Raw genomic sequence first — 20,007 nt, 5'->3', positions numbered from 1 at the left:
TCCTGGTGTATCTGGCACGGATGCATGACAGCTCCTGGGAAATGGGAGGAACGCTTGTTTTCTCTCCTTGGGACACTCCAGTTTCCCTGGACTGGTTATGAACCCCGCAGGAGACAGGGCTGGGGGTGCAGCACTGAGGAGGTAGCTCTGAAGATATGGGCTGCTGGCTTGCAAAGAAAAGCAGGGCTCAGGGCAGCTCTGCGTCTGGTCTTTCACATAATTTTGGGGAGGCTGAGCAAGGCAGTGTCTGGAGGGTATCAGCAGCAAAACACACAGCACGGTGAGATGCTGGCAGAGCCTGGGCGCTCTGTCTCCAGACAGTGGTCACCTTGGATGGAAAAGCTGTTTTATTTTCTAACAGTAACAAAGGATCCAGCAACACAGGCTTGACAAATCACATCTGGATTTTCTGTAGTGATGTATGTTCGTGTGAACAAGCACTTGCATATTAAAATCAATATTATTTCTTGCAATCAACCCTTTCTTATTCTGGAAGACAGTCAATGTCTGGGCCAGTGCACATAAGCCTAGGGCCCAGAGATAAACCAGCTCAGCAGCGCAGCTTGCTCTGTTCTTGCTTAAGTATTACTGTGTATTTTCTTATCTCTTTTTTTAAAGAAAGCCTTCTCAGCTCCTTTGAACGTTAACATCTCTTGTGGTTATGCTGCAGCCCTAGTTATTAGGGAAGACTTGTTGCTTCAAATCGGATCATGCCTCAAATAAAAGCAGCCATAAAATTGAGTTGGAGCTGTGCTTTGCTGAAACCACCGCTTGAGAACAGAGGCTTGAGTGCCCAGAGGACCTCGGGCACTGGACAGGAGACCTTGTGGCATCACCGATGCTGTTCCTGCTGACGCACACCGCTGGAAAGTCCTTGGCAGCACCGTCCAGACCTGCCTGTCTGTGCCAGAGGGGGAAGGCGAGCCCGAAAGCTTTTTCTGAAGCTTTTGTCATCTGCCAGCTGGGAGTATGAAGGCTTGTGCTGCATCCTTCCTGGAGGAGTTGGCCCCAAGTCCACATCGGGAAAACTGCTGGGAAGGGGACGTTACAGCTTTTCAAGTGTGTTGGGGGCTGTGGCTGCCCTGTGTCCCCTGCAGCCTGGGGTCAGTGCTGGTATCTGAGGCTGCCCCTGCTCTCGGGCTATACTAACATGTATTTCTTTTTTTAAAAAAGTCTCTACTCTGTCCTTTATCAAGGACTTTAAGCACTCTTGGGGTATTCTCCCTCCTTCTTCGCACACCCATTCTCTAATGCCTTTCTTGGCTAGACCCCTGTCTCCCCTGAAGCTAATGGGTGTTTTGTCCCCAGCTTTGTCAGATTGCGTTTTGCCCCGAGATGTGCAGGGCTGTTTCTAGGCAGCGGTGCTGTGGAAAGCAAAGCAGCACAGTAGTCGTACTGTTCCAAAACGGAGTGGAGGAAAATCCTCATCAGCTCATGAAAGGAGTCGGTTTATGTAACCGATGCTCATGTGGGTACTGATGTAACGTGCAAGGAATTACTTGGGCATCCCTGTAACAAGGGGTGGGCATCCAGGTCATGGTTAAGGGCTCTGAAATGCGAGGCCAGGAGTTCAAGTGGGCTTAGTAAGGCTGGAGCAGCGCCTGGCACCTGGGCTGCAGGCGGAGGCGGCGATGGTGCTGATGAAGGCTTAGCGGGATGGTTCAGGATGCCCTGATGATAAATCAGCCTGTTCCAGTGTCGTCCTCCCAGCTGTTGAATCCCAAGCCAAGGCAGTACGGGGTCTGCTTCGCCTGCTGCATGGCATCTGCAAGGGAGGGTAAGGGCAGGTATGTGGCAGCTGCTTGGAGAAGATCCTGGGTGTTAAGCAGCCTCGTGAATTATTACTCACCGAAATGTGGTATGGAGATCTTGGTATTTATCCACAAAATGTATGCATTTGACTGGCGGCCAAGGATTTCAGAGTTTTAAATAATGTAAATGTGTGGATAAGGATGATCACATGGTAAAACTTGTTCTTTTTCTTCTTTCTCAGAGACAGCTTCACACTAAGTTACACAAATGAAGAAATTCCTTCTCGGGCAAGAAGGATGCTTTCTGGCTCCTCTGCCCCGGGAGTAACGTGTTTACATTGCTGTGATGTGCAGGAAGGAATTCATGTGTGTTGAGACATTTTTTTTTCTTAAAAATAATAATTTTGATGCTGTTCTTCCCAATCCAATCCAATTACAGCCTTTTCTTTTGATAATAACACTGGGGCTGTTTGTGCATGGGGCCGGGTGGGTGCTGGAGGACTGGCAGCATCTGCCTGGCCCCAGGTACAGCCAAGGACCCCGGGGTTGTTGTGCTGTATTTATTTCCTGACTGCAGTGTCAAAGCATAAATTCTCAAAGGTTCAGCTTTGGTTCCTTCTATCTATAATAAATCCTGGAAGCAGTTTCTTCCCCCTCCATCTGGTGTGTGTGCTGCAGCTGGGCCCTTACCCCCAGAGGGAAGATATTTCAGAGACGGTGACTCTTCTTTTTGAATAGCAGCTGTGGAAACCCCTGCCCAGCTCTGGGGGCTGTTTTGCTCTGTGCGACCCTGGCAGAGCGAGGACGAGGGGCTGAGAAGGAAGCAGGCTGGTGTGCGTGGGCTGGGAAAACCCAAACTCCTTTACAGATGGCGACGGCATGCAGCGTTGTGTTCGCCGTGAGGATCAGATTTGTTCTCGTTTGCTTGAGACCGAGTGACGAAGCCCAAGTGCAGAACTGCAGCGAGGCTTGTAGCCGCGAGCTGTGCTCTGCTGTGGGATGGATAACCGAACCCCGCTTCCCCGGGGATGAGCAGCGTGCAGGGAGCCCACACGGACCGATGCACTGTTACAGTTCTGCTGAGTCTGCTTGGAGAATCCGAGTATGAAGATTTTCTATTTATTCCTGCTCTCTGTACAGAGATGGAGCTTCTCTGGAAGTTTCTATGGGAGAAAGCCCAGTAGTGAGTCTGCTGGACGTGTAGCCCCAAAAGTCCCTGGAACCTCACGTAGCTGATGTTCTTCTGAGCCCCAGCTCGCAGAGGTTTTGTTGGGGTCTGTTTGCTGCGAGCAGTGCAGGCACACTGCTGGAAGATGGGAAGGATGACAATGTATGATGTTCTCAAGTTTCCAGTAAAAGTACAACTGAAAAAGTGAATCACAGCTTCCCCTCTGGAGCTCCTTGAGGACTAATAGAGAGGAAAAACGGCAGCTTTCCAGAGCCTCAATACACAGCAGTTGTTTCAGCTGAGAGGAATGAAGAAGGAGAAATCCTGCAGCTTCCCCTTCACGTACCCTGGACGAGCTGGGTCCGTCGTGGTGCTCAGCAGAGCTCAGCTCCTGTGCCCGTTCACCAGCCTGTGCAAAGCCTTGCCCACCTTGCACGGCCGGTGAAAGCCCTACATCAGGCTGCGGGGACGGATCCAACACCTCGTGGTTATCACGGCGAGGTTCACAATCCTGGGGATTTGGAAGTGTCAGCTGTAGCTGCTTCTAGACTGAGTTCAGCTCCTAGAAGGCTAATGGCCTTATCAGTGATAAAAATCAGTTGTGACCATAGTGATGTGCCATCATGGGAGGTGAATAGCGTTCAGGAGATGGGCAGGAACCTGGAGTCACCCCCCCCGAGAAGGGACGGTACAGTTTGGGGTGAAATACGGCAATGTGGTTGTTCCGGAGGTTTGCATAGCTGTCGCCTGCTCACACCTGTGTGGCTGCACAATAGCAGACGGCAGTGTCCTGGGTCCGGTCTGGCACTTTCCCAAGTGCTAAATGTTAGTTTATAAGGGGATGGAGAAATTAGAAATTCAATAAGACCCAGGAATTCTTGCAACTTGAAAGCAGCCCTGCAAATGTAGAGAGCAAGACTTGCAGATCATTACCAGGTGAAAAAACATTTTGGTAAAATATGTGAGCATATGCAAGTAATCTTTTGAGAATGACGTTGAGTCTTTTAGAAAACAAATAGTGGGATAAAAGGTGTCTGCAACTTTTTTTAGTTATGTCTTGTTAGTGGGTCTGTTTCCCACGAAGCCCTGTGTTGAAGGCCTAGCACTAACCTAGGTCAAGTTATTTTTCTTAGGATTGTCCTAGCAGCCGTTAAAATAGAGTAGGACGTTGTTAGTGCAGGGTAATGATTTCCACATAGCTGACTTTAATCCGCTACAACACATCTGAAAACATTTTTCCTGTCCTTGAGCCGTAAATTAAACGACTCGGAACATTTGAGAGCGACGTCTGATCTCTCACCCGTTATGTTAGAAAAGTGTGATTAGTTTTTGCTGTTGCCTAAACACAAAGCTCTGACTGTTGGTAGCATGAACCTGCTGCCAGGGTGGCTTGGGGTGGCCGTGCTGACCCTGAGGTCCCCGCTGCTCTGGGGCTTGCTCGGTTCCCTGTCCTGGGGGGGCTGCAGGGGACGTGGGCACAGGGGTGTTCCTGCAGCCGGGATTGGGATGTCGGCTCAGAGCATCAGCCTGTTCTGCAGTAGCTGCCCATGGCATCGTACTCGCAGACGGAGTCGTCTCTTAATTATTTCAGATGACCTTGTATTCTGCTGTTCCCAGGCAAAAGAGGGAGTCTCCTTGTGTAAGCATAAATGCTCATCAAACTTAGGATTTGCATTTCTCTTTGGTGAGGCTGGTGTTTCTCCCAATCCCCCTTTGCTTTGCCTTTAAAAGTGCCAAATAGAACCTAAATTGTGCCGTATCAGCTTAATTTCAGAGTAGTTCAAGTGGGAGCTGTGGCTGAGGTGAGTCTGGTTTTGTTCAGGCCATCGCTGGAAGCTGTCTTGCTTATACCAAGAACTTTTGCTCGCTCTAAAGAACTGATGGTCAAGCCTTGAGTTTAATCATTAAAAGCACTAACTATGAAGGGGCTTTCTACATGCAAACCTAAGTCTGGCTGTGTCATTCATGAAGCGTGAAGACACCTATGATGATGTTTCAGAAAACACAAGTTTAGCTGCTTTCTGGTACAGATGGTGTGATCTTTGTTTATCAGAGCTATGGGGAACTTGGAAACTAGAAAGTGCTGGCAATACCGGTGACCAAATGCCATAGCTTCATGCAGAGCAGATTTACTGCTATCGCTCTTATCTTCTGCAATCAGAATCGCTTTCTGAATCTCAGTTCTCATTTACTGGCAAATTGAAGTCTTCGGGGATCCTTTAAGCTGTGTTTGGCATGCGGGCTCCAGAGCTGAGCAAAGGGGAATGTCGTAACTGCCCCTTCTCCGCGGCAGTGTGAGCACACGTCAGGCTGATTCAACGCAGGGGAAAAAGCACAGAAATAATAATGATGATCTCTTTGCATTGTTCTGGGCCTCCAGATGAAATTCTCAATGTGGGAGCAATATACACAGCGCTGGATCATGGCAAAAAGCGAGTCGGGATTGCTGGGAATGCTGCCGTTCCTGGAAAGGATGGTTTCCTTTGTCCCACTGAAAACAGTTGGAAAGACCAACTTAAAGTGAATTGTCCCAGCCTAAAATCAAATAATTACAGGGAAGACAATTTATCAGAACAAGACATCTAGCTATGAGAAAAAGTATGTTATTCCCTGTTGAAAAAGCTGTGATGGTAGTACTGAGTCGTGGTTTGGAACAAAAAAAGCTTAAATCCTTAGGGGGTGGATCCAAAGTGCATTGAAGCCAGTGGGAGTCTTTGCTTTTGATAGGTTTTGGATCAGACCCTGAATTTGGGAAGGTAGGTTTGTATGCTGACTGGTTTAGATGCAAAATACCAAAGGTAAAAAAATCGCCTCAAGATTTCCTGGGTTAAAACCGTGCTCCTTATTTTTCAAACTTGGACTCTGCAGATAATTAAACCAAAGCTGAATGTCGTACGTGGCAAGGGCCAGAGTCCGACGAAGGATGCTTGGCCGCAGCGAGTGATCTGTGCCTATCAGAACGAGGCCTGTTTTCGTTAAGTGGTGCACGATGGTGCTGATAAATGGAATGGTTTGCATTTGAAAACTTTATCTTGTACTTCATGCGATTTCCATCTCCCAGCTCAACCTCTCAGCATCCAGAAAAGCCCGTGTATGTGCCTGCTGGACCTTGCCCGGGTCCCTGCAGCTCCCTCGTGCCCCGAGCGTTGGAGAGGACAGCCACGCTGGAGATCGCATCCCAGCTGTGCCCCCAGATGCCTCTGTGGGGAAAAAATGATCAGGCACATGGAAAAACCTTTGGACGGTGGCAGCGTCCTGCTCTGGCTTGGCAGGACCGAAGATGCATTTGTGAATGGAAACTGTATTTTTAGAGCTTTTTCTGTCTGGCACCTGTTGAAAGGGTCAAGATGATTCATACAGGGTAGCGTGTGAAAGGCATTTATATAATTCCTGCTGTGGTCTGGTATATAGGCCTGCCAGGGAATGCATATATATATATATATACACACATACATAATCAGAATACATTTCAGGATTCAGGGCCAGAACAAAGGGGCAAAGCCAGGCGTACGCAAAACAAGAACCACCACAAGCCTGTCTGCTGATTTCTTGAACTGAAATAAGTTTGTATCTTAAACTCCACACTAAGTTGGAGCCTGTAGTTTAAGAATGGTTTGAGCTTCCCGGTTTTAATAGCATGGAACTAGCATCTTCTCTATTTACCACTGTACTATTTCTGAGGATAATTTTAGACAAACACGTATATATATTCATTCCCTGGCAGGCCTATATACTATATATATGTTTGGTGGGGTTTGGGGTTTTTTTTAAGTCTGTTTTTTGTTGCTTGGGGTTTTGGGTATCTTTGGGGTTTTTTTTAAAAGCAATTTAAGTTGAGTTTACTTAATTTCCCATTGCAGAGCCGAAGGGAAGACCTGGTCCCCCCCTGTTCTGGAAGATGGCAAGGCTCAAGCGTACCGGATCAACATAGAGCCAGAACCGCAGGTACGGCAGCAGCAGCCCTGCACACAGGCTGGGCTTCCCAGCTTGGTTTTCTGGGGAGAGGAGATCCGTGTCTGGAATCTGGAAAGCTCTCTGCTCTGCTTGCAGTCCTTCGAGAAGTTAAGGAGTTTCTGTGTGTGGTTTTAAGACATCATGTTTGCTAGACTTTTCCGTGCAGGTCTTGCTGTGCTTTCCTTGGGCTGGTAAAGCCCAGGCTCCTGCAGTGAACTAGATCCCCGAACTGATCTGGCTTAAACCCAGCTCCGTAATTGCCTTCCACCCAAGTTAGGCTTTGTTGAATCAGCTTGCCAGAGGCACGAGGAGGCTGGGCAGTGCCCTGGGGAGGGGAGCGGCACCCAGCGCCAGACCCCCCTCGACGCCAGTGACCCAGCTCATGCTCAGCATTATTTTTGATGGAGCTATCGGGAGCCTTCCTAAGGGTGCTGCCCGATGCCTGCCCTTCCTGGAGCACAGCACGCCCGGGGCCTGTTTGCACCTGCCTTGGCCGACGTGCCTCCGTCTTGGCTGCTTCCAAAATCCACTGCACCCTCCTAATCCTGTGGCGGTGATTCACTTCACGTGGTGGTGGATGTTTTTTTGGGGTTTTGGTTTGGTTTTTTTTTTTTTGTAATGGTCTCTTTTCTGTCTCACTCCTTTCTCTTCCTTCTCTCTCTGCTTTGCAGCTTGTCTCTTCCCTCTGTCTTTAGCTCTTTTCCCTAGACTCTCCTGCCAGCATTCTGCCTGCAGCCTCCCCTGCCTTCCCACCCCGAGGTCTCCGAGAGCTGGGGCGAGGGCAGAACCGTCTCCAGCAGCAGCCTGCGACCAGGAGGTGGATGGAGCTGAACAGATCTCCATCTTTCATACCCATCTCTTGACTAATAGCTTGTTAGTGAGGTCGAAGATGACTCTCGTTCTCCTTTGGCTCCTCGAGGGCAAGAGGAACAGTGTCTCGCTCCTCCCTTTCTGCCTCCAAGTTACCCAACTGTTGGGTTTTTGGATGTGCTGACCTGTGATGCTTGCTGGAGAGGTATCAGGGGAATGAGGAGGAGACCGGGAGGAGGGGATGGAGCAAAGGGGAGCTCCTGCTGTCTTGCTTCTCCTCGGATGGGCGCTGAGCTGATGCGCATGCTGCAAGCTTTCCCAGGGCACACAAGGTAATGGATGGCAGGACTGAAGCCTGCTGAGACTTCTCGCTGCTGCAGGTTGGCCAACCCCTCCCAGAGCAGTGGCAGAGGCACCAGAGCTGCTTGCAAGCTTCGGAAAACAAAAGTGCATCAGTTCAGGCTGACAAAAAAAATCCTGCGATTGCCACGGCAACGCGGGAGCACTCTTGTGCTGATGCAGAGTCTTCAAATATTGCTCATATGGTTTCTTTCTCCACAAAGGTGGTTTGTGTTATGGGCTGTTTTGTGAGAGCTTTTTCTTCAGCGCTTGTAGAGTGCCTGTGTGCAGATGCTGTTGGCTTAGCTCTGCTGCTTGTTCCTAGAGGTGGCTCTTTGAGTGTCCTGACAAGGGTCCCAAGGTCCCCCCACAGCCCTTCCTCAGCTCAGTCCAGAAGGAATACAAGACGTGCAAGGGTGGAAGAAGGAGGGACGATGCTACGAAGAGTGGTGTTGACCTCGTTTCCCTTCCGTGAGCAGTGGGGAGAGAGCACTGGCAGCAGACACTGCACCAAATGACAAGGATGGGGGTGAGATTCTCCAAACCCCACAAAGAGCGGACCTGTATAGTCACGCCTGTGAATCTGTTGGCCGTTGTAGCCGTGTGGAATTTGCAAATGTTTTGCATTCCCGCCCGGGGACAGCGGGCAGAGGGGCTTGCTGGCGCTGCAGAATGGCAGCACCAGCAAACCCATCCCAGTATCGCACACGAGCGAGTCGTGGGTCTGCTCGTCTTTCCTGCACTGACTGACAGAGCAGGGGGATCTGTGTGCTTGGGCTTTGAGTTCTGGCCATGTTTGCTTCATTAATCAATTACGGCAATCTTTTCTGACAGTTATTTTTTCTTAATAGACTTTGATGTGCCCAAAACCCTATGAATAATATTAAATAAAGACCAAATGTGCAGCAGTTCTGCTGCCAGATACAACATTTCTGAGGTTTAATGCAGATTGGATTTGAATCTGACTATTAATATATGTTACATATGGATCTTTTTAAAAATTAGACAGTTACATAGAATATAATGAGGGAGTAGAGGTGGATTTTCCCGAATCCAGACCTACACTGAAAATGTGTAAATCTGGGGAGTACTCAGTGGGTAAAGCAGACGTGTTTGTGGCAAGGCACCGAGAGAGGTGTACAAACAAGAATACGCAGGTACAGACAGCAGGTTCCTGCTCTTGCTCTCTTTTTCAATGGATCTCCACGTTGTCTCGCTTAATGGCTTTTCTGGTCTCCCAGAGAGGAGGTGAAGGAGGTACCACGTGCACATTGGAGTATTCTTGCTGTGGTTGCACCCTAGATGTGCTGGTTGACTCTTCTCGCTCCCCAAACCGACGGTGCCTTGAGCGTGGTTCACGCTGACTGCTCGGGACGGGTGCCAGTAGCTGTACTAACCAACCCCTGCGTTATTGCAGATGTCCTCTGGCTTGCGTGGTGCTAAGGGTGATCATCAGCACCCAAGAGTGCCGACCCACGCAGCAGGCATTCTGTCCACCGGGAACAGAGATCCTGGTCACGGCTGGAGTCCCCTGTGGAGCAATTCCATATGTCCTGGGGCTGTCCTATGCTGTATTCATTCAGCCCGTGTAGCAAAGGCACTTATTAGACTGTGAGAAAGAAAAGACGCATTGTAAAGTAATAGCGTGGCTCAAGATGTGCAACCTTTAGGTGCACTTCCTTGCATCTGGAAAAAAGCAATCTGCTTTGAAACACAGGGAAAAAAAATCTGCTGGAATTCTGCCCTTGAATCGCAAAAATAGGTTTGGGGTTGTCCTTGAAAAGGGTTTTGAGAGCTTTACCCCAAGTGGCCTTTCCAGTAATGAGGAGCACATGTCTTTCCTTCCTCCAGGTTTTACTCGATCAACTTTTCCATCGTACTGGGCAAAGACATCTTGAAAGTCTTTTGACTTGTGACTACAGGAATTCTTGGTAGAGGCCCCGAAACATGTGAGCATAAGCAGAATGCCTAAATCTGTGTGATTTCTAGGAAAGCGTGTACCCTGTAGATTACATTTTAGTTAAGTGCAATCTTTGTCTTGAAGGCAGTGAGGCTTGCAGTTATCTTCTGTGCAAGAGAACTTGGAAGGTATGGACCAGCTGATGAGCTCTCCTCTCCTCTCTTTCTAAATCTGTTGTGGTTTGTCATTTGAGCTCTGTGGAAAACCCCTACTCGGAGACCAAGAATGTAATCAATCTGCCTTATTAAAATTTTGATTAGTGCTATGACTGCAGGGAATAACTGCCCTCGTGACTGAAGAAGCTGGAAGTGGAGAGAGCTGCTTCTTCACAATTAGCAGAAATGACACGGAACAGGATGCTAGTGAGTCACCTTCATGAAATAATATTTTTTTTAAAAAGCAGACTTTGGTTATCAGTTGGTTACACTATACAAGTCTGTCCTTAACAGCAAGGGTCTCTAGAGGAGGACACAAATTCAGTGACATTCAAAATTGCATCCCAAATAACGAAGGGCTGCGTGTCTGTCAGTCCCAGTCATAGGTGACGGCGGGACCCACGGGGATGCTGCTCGGTGCTCTCCGGCCAGCAGCACCGTCGCGTGAAGTCCAGATTCCCATCACGCAAACATGACATCGCTGCTGACGTGTTGGGATCTCCAGTCTTGCTTAGCCACTGGCTGTTTGCCCGGTGGCTGCGGGCACTGGCCCTTGCCGTCCCTTCCCGGCAGACGGGGAGAGCGGGAGTGTTGATCCATCAGTTTCTGGAAATCCCACTGTCTTGTAGCATGAGCTCGCTAGTCAAAATACCGCCATGTGGTGCTAATAAAAGGAGAGGACGTTTGTTTTCTTGACTGTTCCCACACTGCCAGAATTGGCAGCCTTTTGGCCCAGGGGGCTGGAAAAGTGGGCTCTGGGCTGTGGGGCAGAGCCCTGTCAGTGCTAATTGACAGTAGATCAGGTGTCTGGGTGGGAGAGCAATTGCAGCAGAAATTAAATTGGCAATGTGTAGCCGGAGCTGGAATAGGATGCGAGTCCTCCCAAACCTGGACACTTGGCTAAAATAAGCTATGTGGGGTGAAAGGCTGGGTTTCCTCCGGCTGTCCGGAGAGGGAGAGGCACTTCCCGCAGACGGCCAGTCAGCCCTGTCCCCGTGGGAATGGCATCCCAGTGCCACCCAGCCGGCAGAGCGGCACCCGTGTCGTTCTCGGGGGGAGGGATGGGGACGGTGGGTCGGTGCTCCCGGTCCTGCTTGCTTTGGTCCTCTCTCGTGCTGTGCCCCGTGAGCTTTCCGAGCCCGACCGAGGGGTGAGCTCTGAGCGGTGGAGAAAAACTGGAAGGATGAATGACTCCTCATTTGATTAATTGGCTCCGAGTATTGCTTTAAGTTCTCAGTGGGTTGGTGTCGTGCAGGAAATTTCCGTACACGTCTTTGCAAAAGCATGGCATAGGCCATACTTGTTTCTGTGAACCAGGGGTTAAAGCCTCCTCGCTGGAGAGGTGGAATTTCCTTTCTCAAGGTGACCGACCTTCCTTCCTCCCCTGGTTGGCAGGGCGGGATGGGCCACGGCTGCTCCTGGGAAAGCTCCCGCCGGGACCCCCGGCTCCCCCGTCGAACCAGTCCTCGCGCGGGCATCCACTGGTGCTCTCGGGGCTGAAGGAGGGGGAAAATGTCTGCCTCGTACTTTTGGGAAAACAAAGGATGAGATAATGCCCTGGCACAAGACTGGGTTCCCGTCGCGTGGGAACTCCCAGCGCGTTGTTTGAGGACTGATTTAATAGCAGAAACATGCCGAATCCTGATGGCTGCTGTAAGCGGCGTCAGCCTTGAACTGCGGATACTCAGGCAGTATTTCACATTTGGGTATCAGAGGTTTGTACACCACCAAAATCTGCTGATCTAATTTACTGGGTGAAGAGGTTACACACAAGCTGGTGTGCGCTTGTGTTTATTTTTTTCCTGTGATATCACGTTGAATCGTTTGAAAACAAAGGAATTTTCTCAGTACCACTGTAACACGTTAATCTCTCGTAGCTGTAACCTTTTATGTGAAATCCTCTATATACCTCTTACATAAATCAGCATCTTTGCTAAGTGAGCTTCAATAATCCTGGTGTATGAAAGAGGAAAGACCAATCTGACGATAAAATTAAAAATGGGAATGGAAACTTCAAAATGGTGTTTTCTTCTGCCCAGGTAACTTGACTAGTTTGCTCTCATAGAAAGTAAATAGGAGCTATACTAAAATACAAACTGTGGGTTTATTTAGGACAAAACAGAAAATGTTGTTGGATAAAGTACTAATGCAGATATGTGCAGTGTTATTTTAGTTGATAACATCAGTTTCAGTGATGACTCTGTTAACACAGGTAAGGAAGCTGCCTGCTTGTGTACACAGAAATACCAAGTGCTGGTTTGGAAGCAGACGTGTAGTTCAGTGCTGCTGTTCTTACCCATTGGGAAAAATAACTTACCCCATTTCATGGGTCCCTTCCAACTTGAGATATTCTGTGATGATTCTATGGTTTTTCCTTGTTGCTCACTTAAGATGAATGAATTGCTCTTTGCAGTCACTTGTTTGACCTGCTGGGGTGAGAGCACGTGTAGGGAGCAGTCCCCGAGCGGTTGGGGGGGGATGCTGGGTGCAGGAGGGATGCTGGGTGCAGGAGGGATGCTGGGTGCAGGAGGGATGCTGGGTGCAGGAGGGATGCTCACTGTGGTCCCCCGGACTCCGTGCAGCCAGCCGAGCGGCACGGGGTGGACCGGCCGGTGAAGGGGATGGGGTGAGGGCAGGGAGCGGCTCCCAAAACTCTTTTTGGCAGGAGGGGTGGGTAAATGGCAGCCAGGACGTGCGGAAAGCCCGGGACGGCCGGGCTGCAGCAGCTGCCTCCCATCCCCTGGAACAGCACGCTCCTGCCGCAGAGGGCTGGGGCGTCCCACGGGCACTGCCAGGGCTTGTTTGTTAGCAGGAAAGACTGAGACGTGTTTTTGACTCGAGCTGAGTTTATCTTCTTTATTAATGAGTGAAAGCAAAAGGCTGGGGTGTTCCAAAATGAAAACCAAAATATTATCCCATTGCTTTTGTTGTGGTTTTTTGTGTAATTTACCCTGGCTTTTACAGAAAGAGACGTTCAGATAAGCCGCGGTGATGAAGTAGGCATCTTCTGGGCTTAAGCATGTAATATTTCTGTAGACTGAAGTTTAGCTTGTTGCCAGTGATGCTTTTTTCTCTCCATTAGCTGCTGGTAGTGGTTATGGAAAGAAAATCAGAAGGTGTGATACCGTAACACCTGAAAATGCAACAATTCCCCCGACTGGGAGTAGAGGAGAGAGACAGCAAGCTGAAAAGGATGAAATCAGGACAATGCCCGTTAGAGTTAAGCTCGCTAGGCTTGTTCTTTAAGCCAAACACCAGAGGGTGAGAAAAGTGATTTAAGGGTAGCATTAAATGGTGGCTCGGTCAGGTGGCACTGAAAAGGGAACAGCAGCATCTTCCTTAAGAGGAGGGGGAGCAGGCAGGAGGCCGGGGTGGATACTTGTGATGGTTTTGGAGGTTTTTGTCTCTGTAGCAGACGTTATTTTCTATGAGTGGGGAGGCTGAGCCAACACACACGGCAGCCCGTGCACGGCGGGGGCAGCTGGAGGCTGAGCACTGGCGGGATGCGTTGCCTGCACTGAGCAATGCTCTCCTGCACCTTAGCTGTCTGCTCCTGGGGCTGGAAAGGTGACCCTGAACACTGGGAAGCAGAGAGAAAATCCTTTCTAGGGTTTAGACCGTCGCTGAGCTTAGCTATGGCTAGATAGTCATCTGGCAGAAGGGCACCGCTGCTGCTGCCGGAGAGAGGAGGACATTTCGAGGCTCTTGTACCTTTGTTATCCAGGGTTATTGTATTGCAAAAATACCTTGAGGTTTTATTGATGTTTATTTTCTGTTAATGGTCATTAGGTTTTCCTGTATGAATGAAAGTTAAATACTGCTTATACATAGAAATTCTTTTATTCTTAGGCTTCTTCACCTAGCCTAATTTCTTCTAAAATTACTTACCGTGAATATTAGTTCTGTTCATGTGAAACTGCGGCTGAGGTTGTCTTAGGACTGTGAGAGCCAGAGATACTCACACCTAGCCTGAGCCTTAACAGAGTTTATGATGTTACTGCAGTGCAATAGTTACTCCCATGTCCAAATGTATTTACGTTGCCTGTGCAGAAGGGCTTTGTCTGCAGAGCTTTGCCCGAAGGTGTTTTGAAAACGCAGCCAGTATATCCTGTGCCCTCCAGTTCAGTAGAGCCTATGATCCCCAGCTATCTTGCTTTTTTATGAAAGTGTTAATAAAACCGATACATTTGTACAAAGCCCTCCTCCCTCTGCTTGTTAGACACCCCCTTGCATCCTTGATATTAAAAACATGCCCTCTGCACTGGAGCAGGCGAGATAAATGGAAACACATTTTAATCATTCTTGCCGGTCTTGGGTAACTTTTTTCCATTGCTGTGGATTTTTAAGAGACCACTGGGGAGCCAGGTAGCTTAAGGGATAAAGTCGTGGCGTTGCAGCTCAAGTCCCTCTTGAGCTCTTTAAATCGCAGGAGGGCTGTGGCTTATCCCGGGGGGTGAAGCTGTTCGCCGGAGCTGTGGGGAGCCAGCAGCCATCGGACCCTCCCCGGTGGCCATCAGCGTGACCGCATCAAGGTGGAAAAGTGTTTGCTCCTTAAGAAGGGTCTGTGTAGCTTACTTCTCTAATTGTGAGAGATTGTCCCTGGGTTAGGTGTGTGCTGTCCTTGTGCTATACAGTATATAGTGCAGAACATGTGCAAACATAGAGCTGGAATGTTTTCCCAGCTCACCCTAAAAGTACTTTTTTTTAACAATACCTCATTTTACATCGGAGCTGCTTCTCGTGAGAGCACTCCTTCAGAAAGAGGTCAGTCTCTTCCTCCTGGAAGTTAAGAAATACCCAACCATTGTTTACAAATGGTTTAGAAACTTTCCTGCCTGTGCAAATATATTTCAGGTGACTCTTGTCAAGGCAGCTATAACCTGTCAGAAGTGACACATCATTTAAAGCTAGTAGGAAGTGTTCACCTTTTCCCTCTCCGCCGCTGTCGCTCGTGATCGGGCGCTCTCGGTGGGGTGAGCCGCAGCCCGGTGCTGGCCCCGGTGACTCTGTGGTGCCCGAGGCGAGGGCAGCGGGTTTTTTTGGTCAAGCCCTAGCTCCTGGAGTCGTGTGTTTGTGGAATTACTCCTGAAAAACTAAGCCAGGCTGCTGTCCGTGAAGGTACGTGTGTTTTACCTGTGGAAGTGGGGGTTTGCGGTTGGAGATTTGCACGGACGGGAGGCGGCGGGGCTGACCTCAGCCTGCTCCCTGCCGTAACAGCAATTAAACAGAAAGCAATGGAGACTTTCATATAATGCTTTTGCTGTAGCTGGCAGGGGTTTTGGTAGAAATTGCAGCGTGTAATACAGAAATAAGCGCTTTAAAACGAGCCTGACTGCCAGGTCCAAGACCACAAAGCTGAGCAAACCTTAGCAATGCTCGCAGGGGCTGCACCTCTGCCTGCCAGGACACGACCCACGGGTGTTTTTCGGCATGTCTGAGGGCCGGCACGAGGCTGTGGGGCTTGTGTTGGGTCCCTGTCCCACGATCTCACCGGCTGTGCCCTGGCAGCCATGCGTCCTCAGGGTACAGACCGTCCCGGGGACGCGGGCAGGCTGGGGCTCAGCCAGGCTCCAGCTTGAGTCATGTTTCACGTGAACGTTGTCTGCGGCCTTTTAACTAAAAGACCATCTGATTTTAAGGGTTTGGTCTCTTACTTAGAGAGATCTGAAAAACGAATTTGGTGTTTAGCTGATGACTGTGAAAGGAGTGTAGCGAGAAGGACGTGATGGATGAAGTTTTACTTCAGACCGTGGTATACGCTGAAAGAGGAACTTGGCAGAATATTTGAAATCCGTTTCATAAAATAACCCACATGCTCTGTTCATCCAGCTTCAGCAAACTACACCCGACCTTTTTTTCTTATCTGCTAGTCTTCTGAGCTGAGCTAAATAGGATCATACTTAGAGAGCCTTTTAAAGTTAGATTGAAGCCTGCTTAGTCTGTAAGAACAGCATCTCAACACAGCATCTGAACTGTGCTCATAGGGATATGTGTTAAACTGTGTGTAGCTTTTAAAATTTATCCTTTTCCCCTAGCTTTGGGGGCAGCCTTTGACATAAGGGTTGGCCATGGGGCTTCTTTTGAGGCAGTGAGCTGGAGAATTGATCCCGCTCCTGTGGACACCGGCCACAGTGTAAATCTGTTATTTGCATTCAGATGAAAACTGTGCTATCCATCCCGTACACGTCCTCTGTGGGGTAATAATATGATTTCTATTTCTAGGACTTTTGAACCAGTTTATCAGAGGCAAGGCACTGTCTTTGCTGTTGAAAAGCTCGGGGGGAGGAGAGGAAGGGGTCACTGCATTGCAGTTGTCTTCTGTGCCGAGGCTGAATTTCAGTCTTTGAGGGTGTCGGGACATGCTAGGATATGTCTTCAGCCTTAATTGCTTGTCACATATGTATGAAAGAAGACTTGCAGCAATGAAGGCAGTACAATTTTGCCCACAAAAAGCCCTCTGCCAGGAGAGGTCAGAATCAGGTCGTTGAAGTCCGACTGTACCCCTTGGGTCAGAAGAAAAGACAGCCAGGGGCAGAAATTGCATCTTCACTTTAAAAAAAAAAATCCTTGCCCATATCCTATTCTTTTCTCTTGCTGCCAGGTCTGAGCTAGTCCCCTTGAGCCCTGGGCAGCCAGCGGTGCCAGGCGCCCGTTGGAGAAGCCGGGGAGCCCATCACCAGGCTGTCTGGGCGCGTTGGACAGCAGGCACGGTGGGGACGGGTCTCAAACCGCTGCTCAGCCTTGCAGAACCGTGATGGGTTTGCTCTAAGCCGACCTTCCTTCAGGCGTAGCTCTTGAGGCAGATGCTCCGGTGGTCTCCTGATAACGCTAATAGTGACGTACAAACGTTATCCCGGTTCCGCAGAAAGGTGCTCTTGTCCTCTTCTCTTCCATGGTTGGCAGCTGAGGGACCGATGCCAGGGACACATCTTTTAGCCATATATTGCAGAGTCAGTCGGCGAGTCGCTGGCGGGCTCTCGGCAGAACGCAGCTGGGCTCAGTTACCCAAGCTCGGAGCGAGGGAGAGAGAAGTCAAATGCCGGTGAGGAGCCGGAGCACTCGGGCTCATCCTGCTGCTGCTGGAAGACGGACACAAGTAACCGAGCGTGCTCACGAGGGGTACCTCTTCCAGGTGACCCCTTGGCTAAGGGATGCTTTGACCTCCTGGTGCACAAATAGCGACGCTCGTGTCTCTAATTCAGCATTTTTGGCAGCAAATGTCTAGCTGACGCTGACTGATTGTGTTCTGGTTTTAGGAAGAGAGTGGATCCGAAGTACATCGAACAGAAAACTGCTTTCGGCTGAGCCAAGCTGTTGATGACCTTCAGCTCTGTTTAAGTCTGATGCAGCACGTGTTTATAACGGAGAGCAGGACTGGCTCCCCTGGGCTTAGCAAAATAAACGTCTTGCAGGCGATCCCCACGGTGGCTGGGTGCCTGCGCCGGTGGGAACCAGAGCTGCTGCTGGTCCTGTCCCTGCAGATCTTCTCCCACCACTGCGCAAGTGGGCTCCGGGATGGATTTGGGGCTCGGAGGTGTAATTTCGGAGGTGTGTTCGGCTCTGCAGCTGGTGGGTCTGCTCCCAGGGAAGGTTTCTCAGATGTGCCAAAGCTACCGTTGCTCAATGCCCTTCCAAATCAGGCCATGGGTGTAGGTGCTGACATGGAGGTTGTAGGAGCCAACGTTGGCCTCTCAAATTAGCAATGTCCAGTTTTAATCTCTGTCTGATAGTCTGGAAAATGAGATGAATTATTTTGTTTGTACTTGTGGCCTTTTAGGGGTCTAATTTAATACGCTGTGAAGTGAATGAACTTTTAAATGCTTTGGATCAGAACATGAAGATGTTCTCTCAAGCTGTGTCCAAAACCTGTGGTCTCTAGAGCTAAAGACTTGTGCTTGAAAAAGGCTGAAAGGGCAAATAGGGCATTTTGCAAAATGTCAAAAAAAAAAGAAAAAAAAAACCACAAAACTTTTTTTTCTCCCCCCCTCCCCTTAAGAATAAGAAAATTTGAGGCAGCAAAATTGTCAAACTTTAGGAAAGTAAGGCTGGATGTATTTTACCAAAGTGTATCAGAATACAAATGTGAGTTCTCAAAACTCTTAAGAAATCATGTCTGGTATAGCATATTCTCTGAGTGCGAAGGGCAGTTAACTCCTGCAGCTCTGCAAAACACAGCCCTGAAGAGCACGGCTGAGGTAGCGAGCACGGGGGACTTCTGCTTGCCCAGAGAAGGGCTTAGGTTCAAATCCATGAGTTAAACTCTTCCCAGCTTTGGATTCCAATGTTATTCCCGTTAAGCAGACAGCTGCAACTGTGTGCTTGCCTTGATGTATTTTGAAAATCTGAAGAGATTTAGAGGTTTTGTTGACTCTACAAAAGGTGGTTTCAAAAGATGATAAACTCTCTCCCAAAGAGAGAAGGACTGAGACTGATTTTTCAAACCTTTTGAAAATTCTTGGTTGGTTGCATGTTTTCCTGTTTATAGGAACACTTCTTTCAGCAGTGATTAGCTTGATAGAAGTTTTTAATTTTTGAGTCTTCTGTCCTATTACAGGTTTGACAAAAAACCCTGAGGATTGAAAGTGCCTCAATTCAGCTACTCCAGCAGAGTCAGGGCACAACTGCAATGAGCAGGCAAAGCCTATCTTCATATTTGTTACCTAGAGTATGTTTTAGCTCTGCCTGGTGAAGCCACAGAGTATATTTGTATTTCTGTTGAAATCTTCAACTTGCTTCTTTTAATGGTCCCCTGTATGTTTCCTGAAACTGGAAACGATATATCCTGTGAAAAGCATTGGAGCTTCATTACTTTGCTGATTGTGCACATTGCTCCGCTGGCTGTGTCCAGGCATCACGCTGTAGCTGAACGAAATACCTTCAGCTGATACAGGGGAAAAGAGATTTGCTAATAAGCAGTCACGGAACAGAGGGACTTGCTAGAAATTGAATAAGTGCTTGTAGAAGAAGGAAGGAAAAAAAGCTCTCCCTATTTCTAGCTCTTTGAGGAATTCCCAGGATTAAATCCTTCACTCAGTTTCTTTCCCTTAAATATAAAAGGAAATCCCATGTTTTGAGAACATTGTTTTCCTTCCAGCACAGAATTCCCGTTTGGAGGGACTGCTGGGGTGGATGCCGGGTGCTGTGCCGGAGCGCGCTGCCTCTCGGGCTGCCCCTCGCAGAAGCACCCACTGGGTGCAAGGGCCACCAGCTCCTCAGCAGCCCAGCCGAGCCCCTTTTCTCCCTCTTAAATTTTTTTTTTTTTTTTCTGATGAATGCCAGAACAAGTTACGTGTTGTGGTGGTGGTGGGATGATTTTTGTTTGCTTCGTGCTTTATTTTCTAGATGTCTTGAGAGATTTTGTTTGGTTTTCAATTTAATAGCGTGTTTTTCCAATAATACAAGTGGCATCGGTCTCTTGTTAGTAGAGTCTCGTTCTAAGCACCAGCCTTAACTCCTGTTGTATATACATGAGAAAAAACTCTTTCTGTGGCCACCGCAGAGCCAGCTGCGCGTGCTCAGCGTGGCCCGAGGCTGGCAGGGTCACCGGCTGCAAACGCGCTCCCTTATGTCAACAGCTGTTGCAGAAAAAAAGGTTTTCATTAAGGAAATTGAAGACCTGTACCTGTTTCCAGCAACGGTGCAGACCTAATATATCAGTCCTGTTTGGGATAGAACAACCTCTTTCTCTTCCAGATTTCCTCGTGCGTATCTCATGAATTTTTTTCCCTTATAGGATTTATAGACACCCTTCATGTTTCAGCTGATTAGTGGTATGGGCTCTTTGCTTCAGAAAATCATTCCTTTTGTGCTCTCGATGCTGCGTTGTGTCGGGGAGACAAGAGCCAGGCATCTGAAAACGAGTTTATCATC

At 48.8% G+C, this 20,007-nt stretch overlaps 1 protein-coding gene across 1 annotated transcript in view; it reads left to right on the top strand.

Moving 5' to 3' along the window:
• PDLIM4 (PDZ and LIM domain 4) overlaps positions 1–20,007 on the top strand; it is a 53,105-nt gene that overhangs the window by 19,118 nt on the left and 13,980 nt on the right. Inside the window, exon 3 of the mRNA XM_052816319.1 lies at positions 6,780–6,864. Within this exon, the coding sequence (XP_052672279.1) occupies positions 6,780–6,864 (85 nt within the window). The remainder of the gene's footprint in view (positions 1–6,779; positions 6,865–20,007) is intronic.

Source organism: Harpia harpyja, chromosome 20 (genome assembly GCF_026419915.1).
Source record: "Harpia harpyja isolate bHarHar1 chromosome 20, bHarHar1 primary haplotype, whole genome shotgun sequence".
NCBI lineage: Eukaryota > Metazoa > Chordata > Aves > Accipitriformes > Accipitridae > Harpia > Harpia harpyja.
This window is presented reverse-complemented; position numbering and strand designations above follow the sequence as displayed.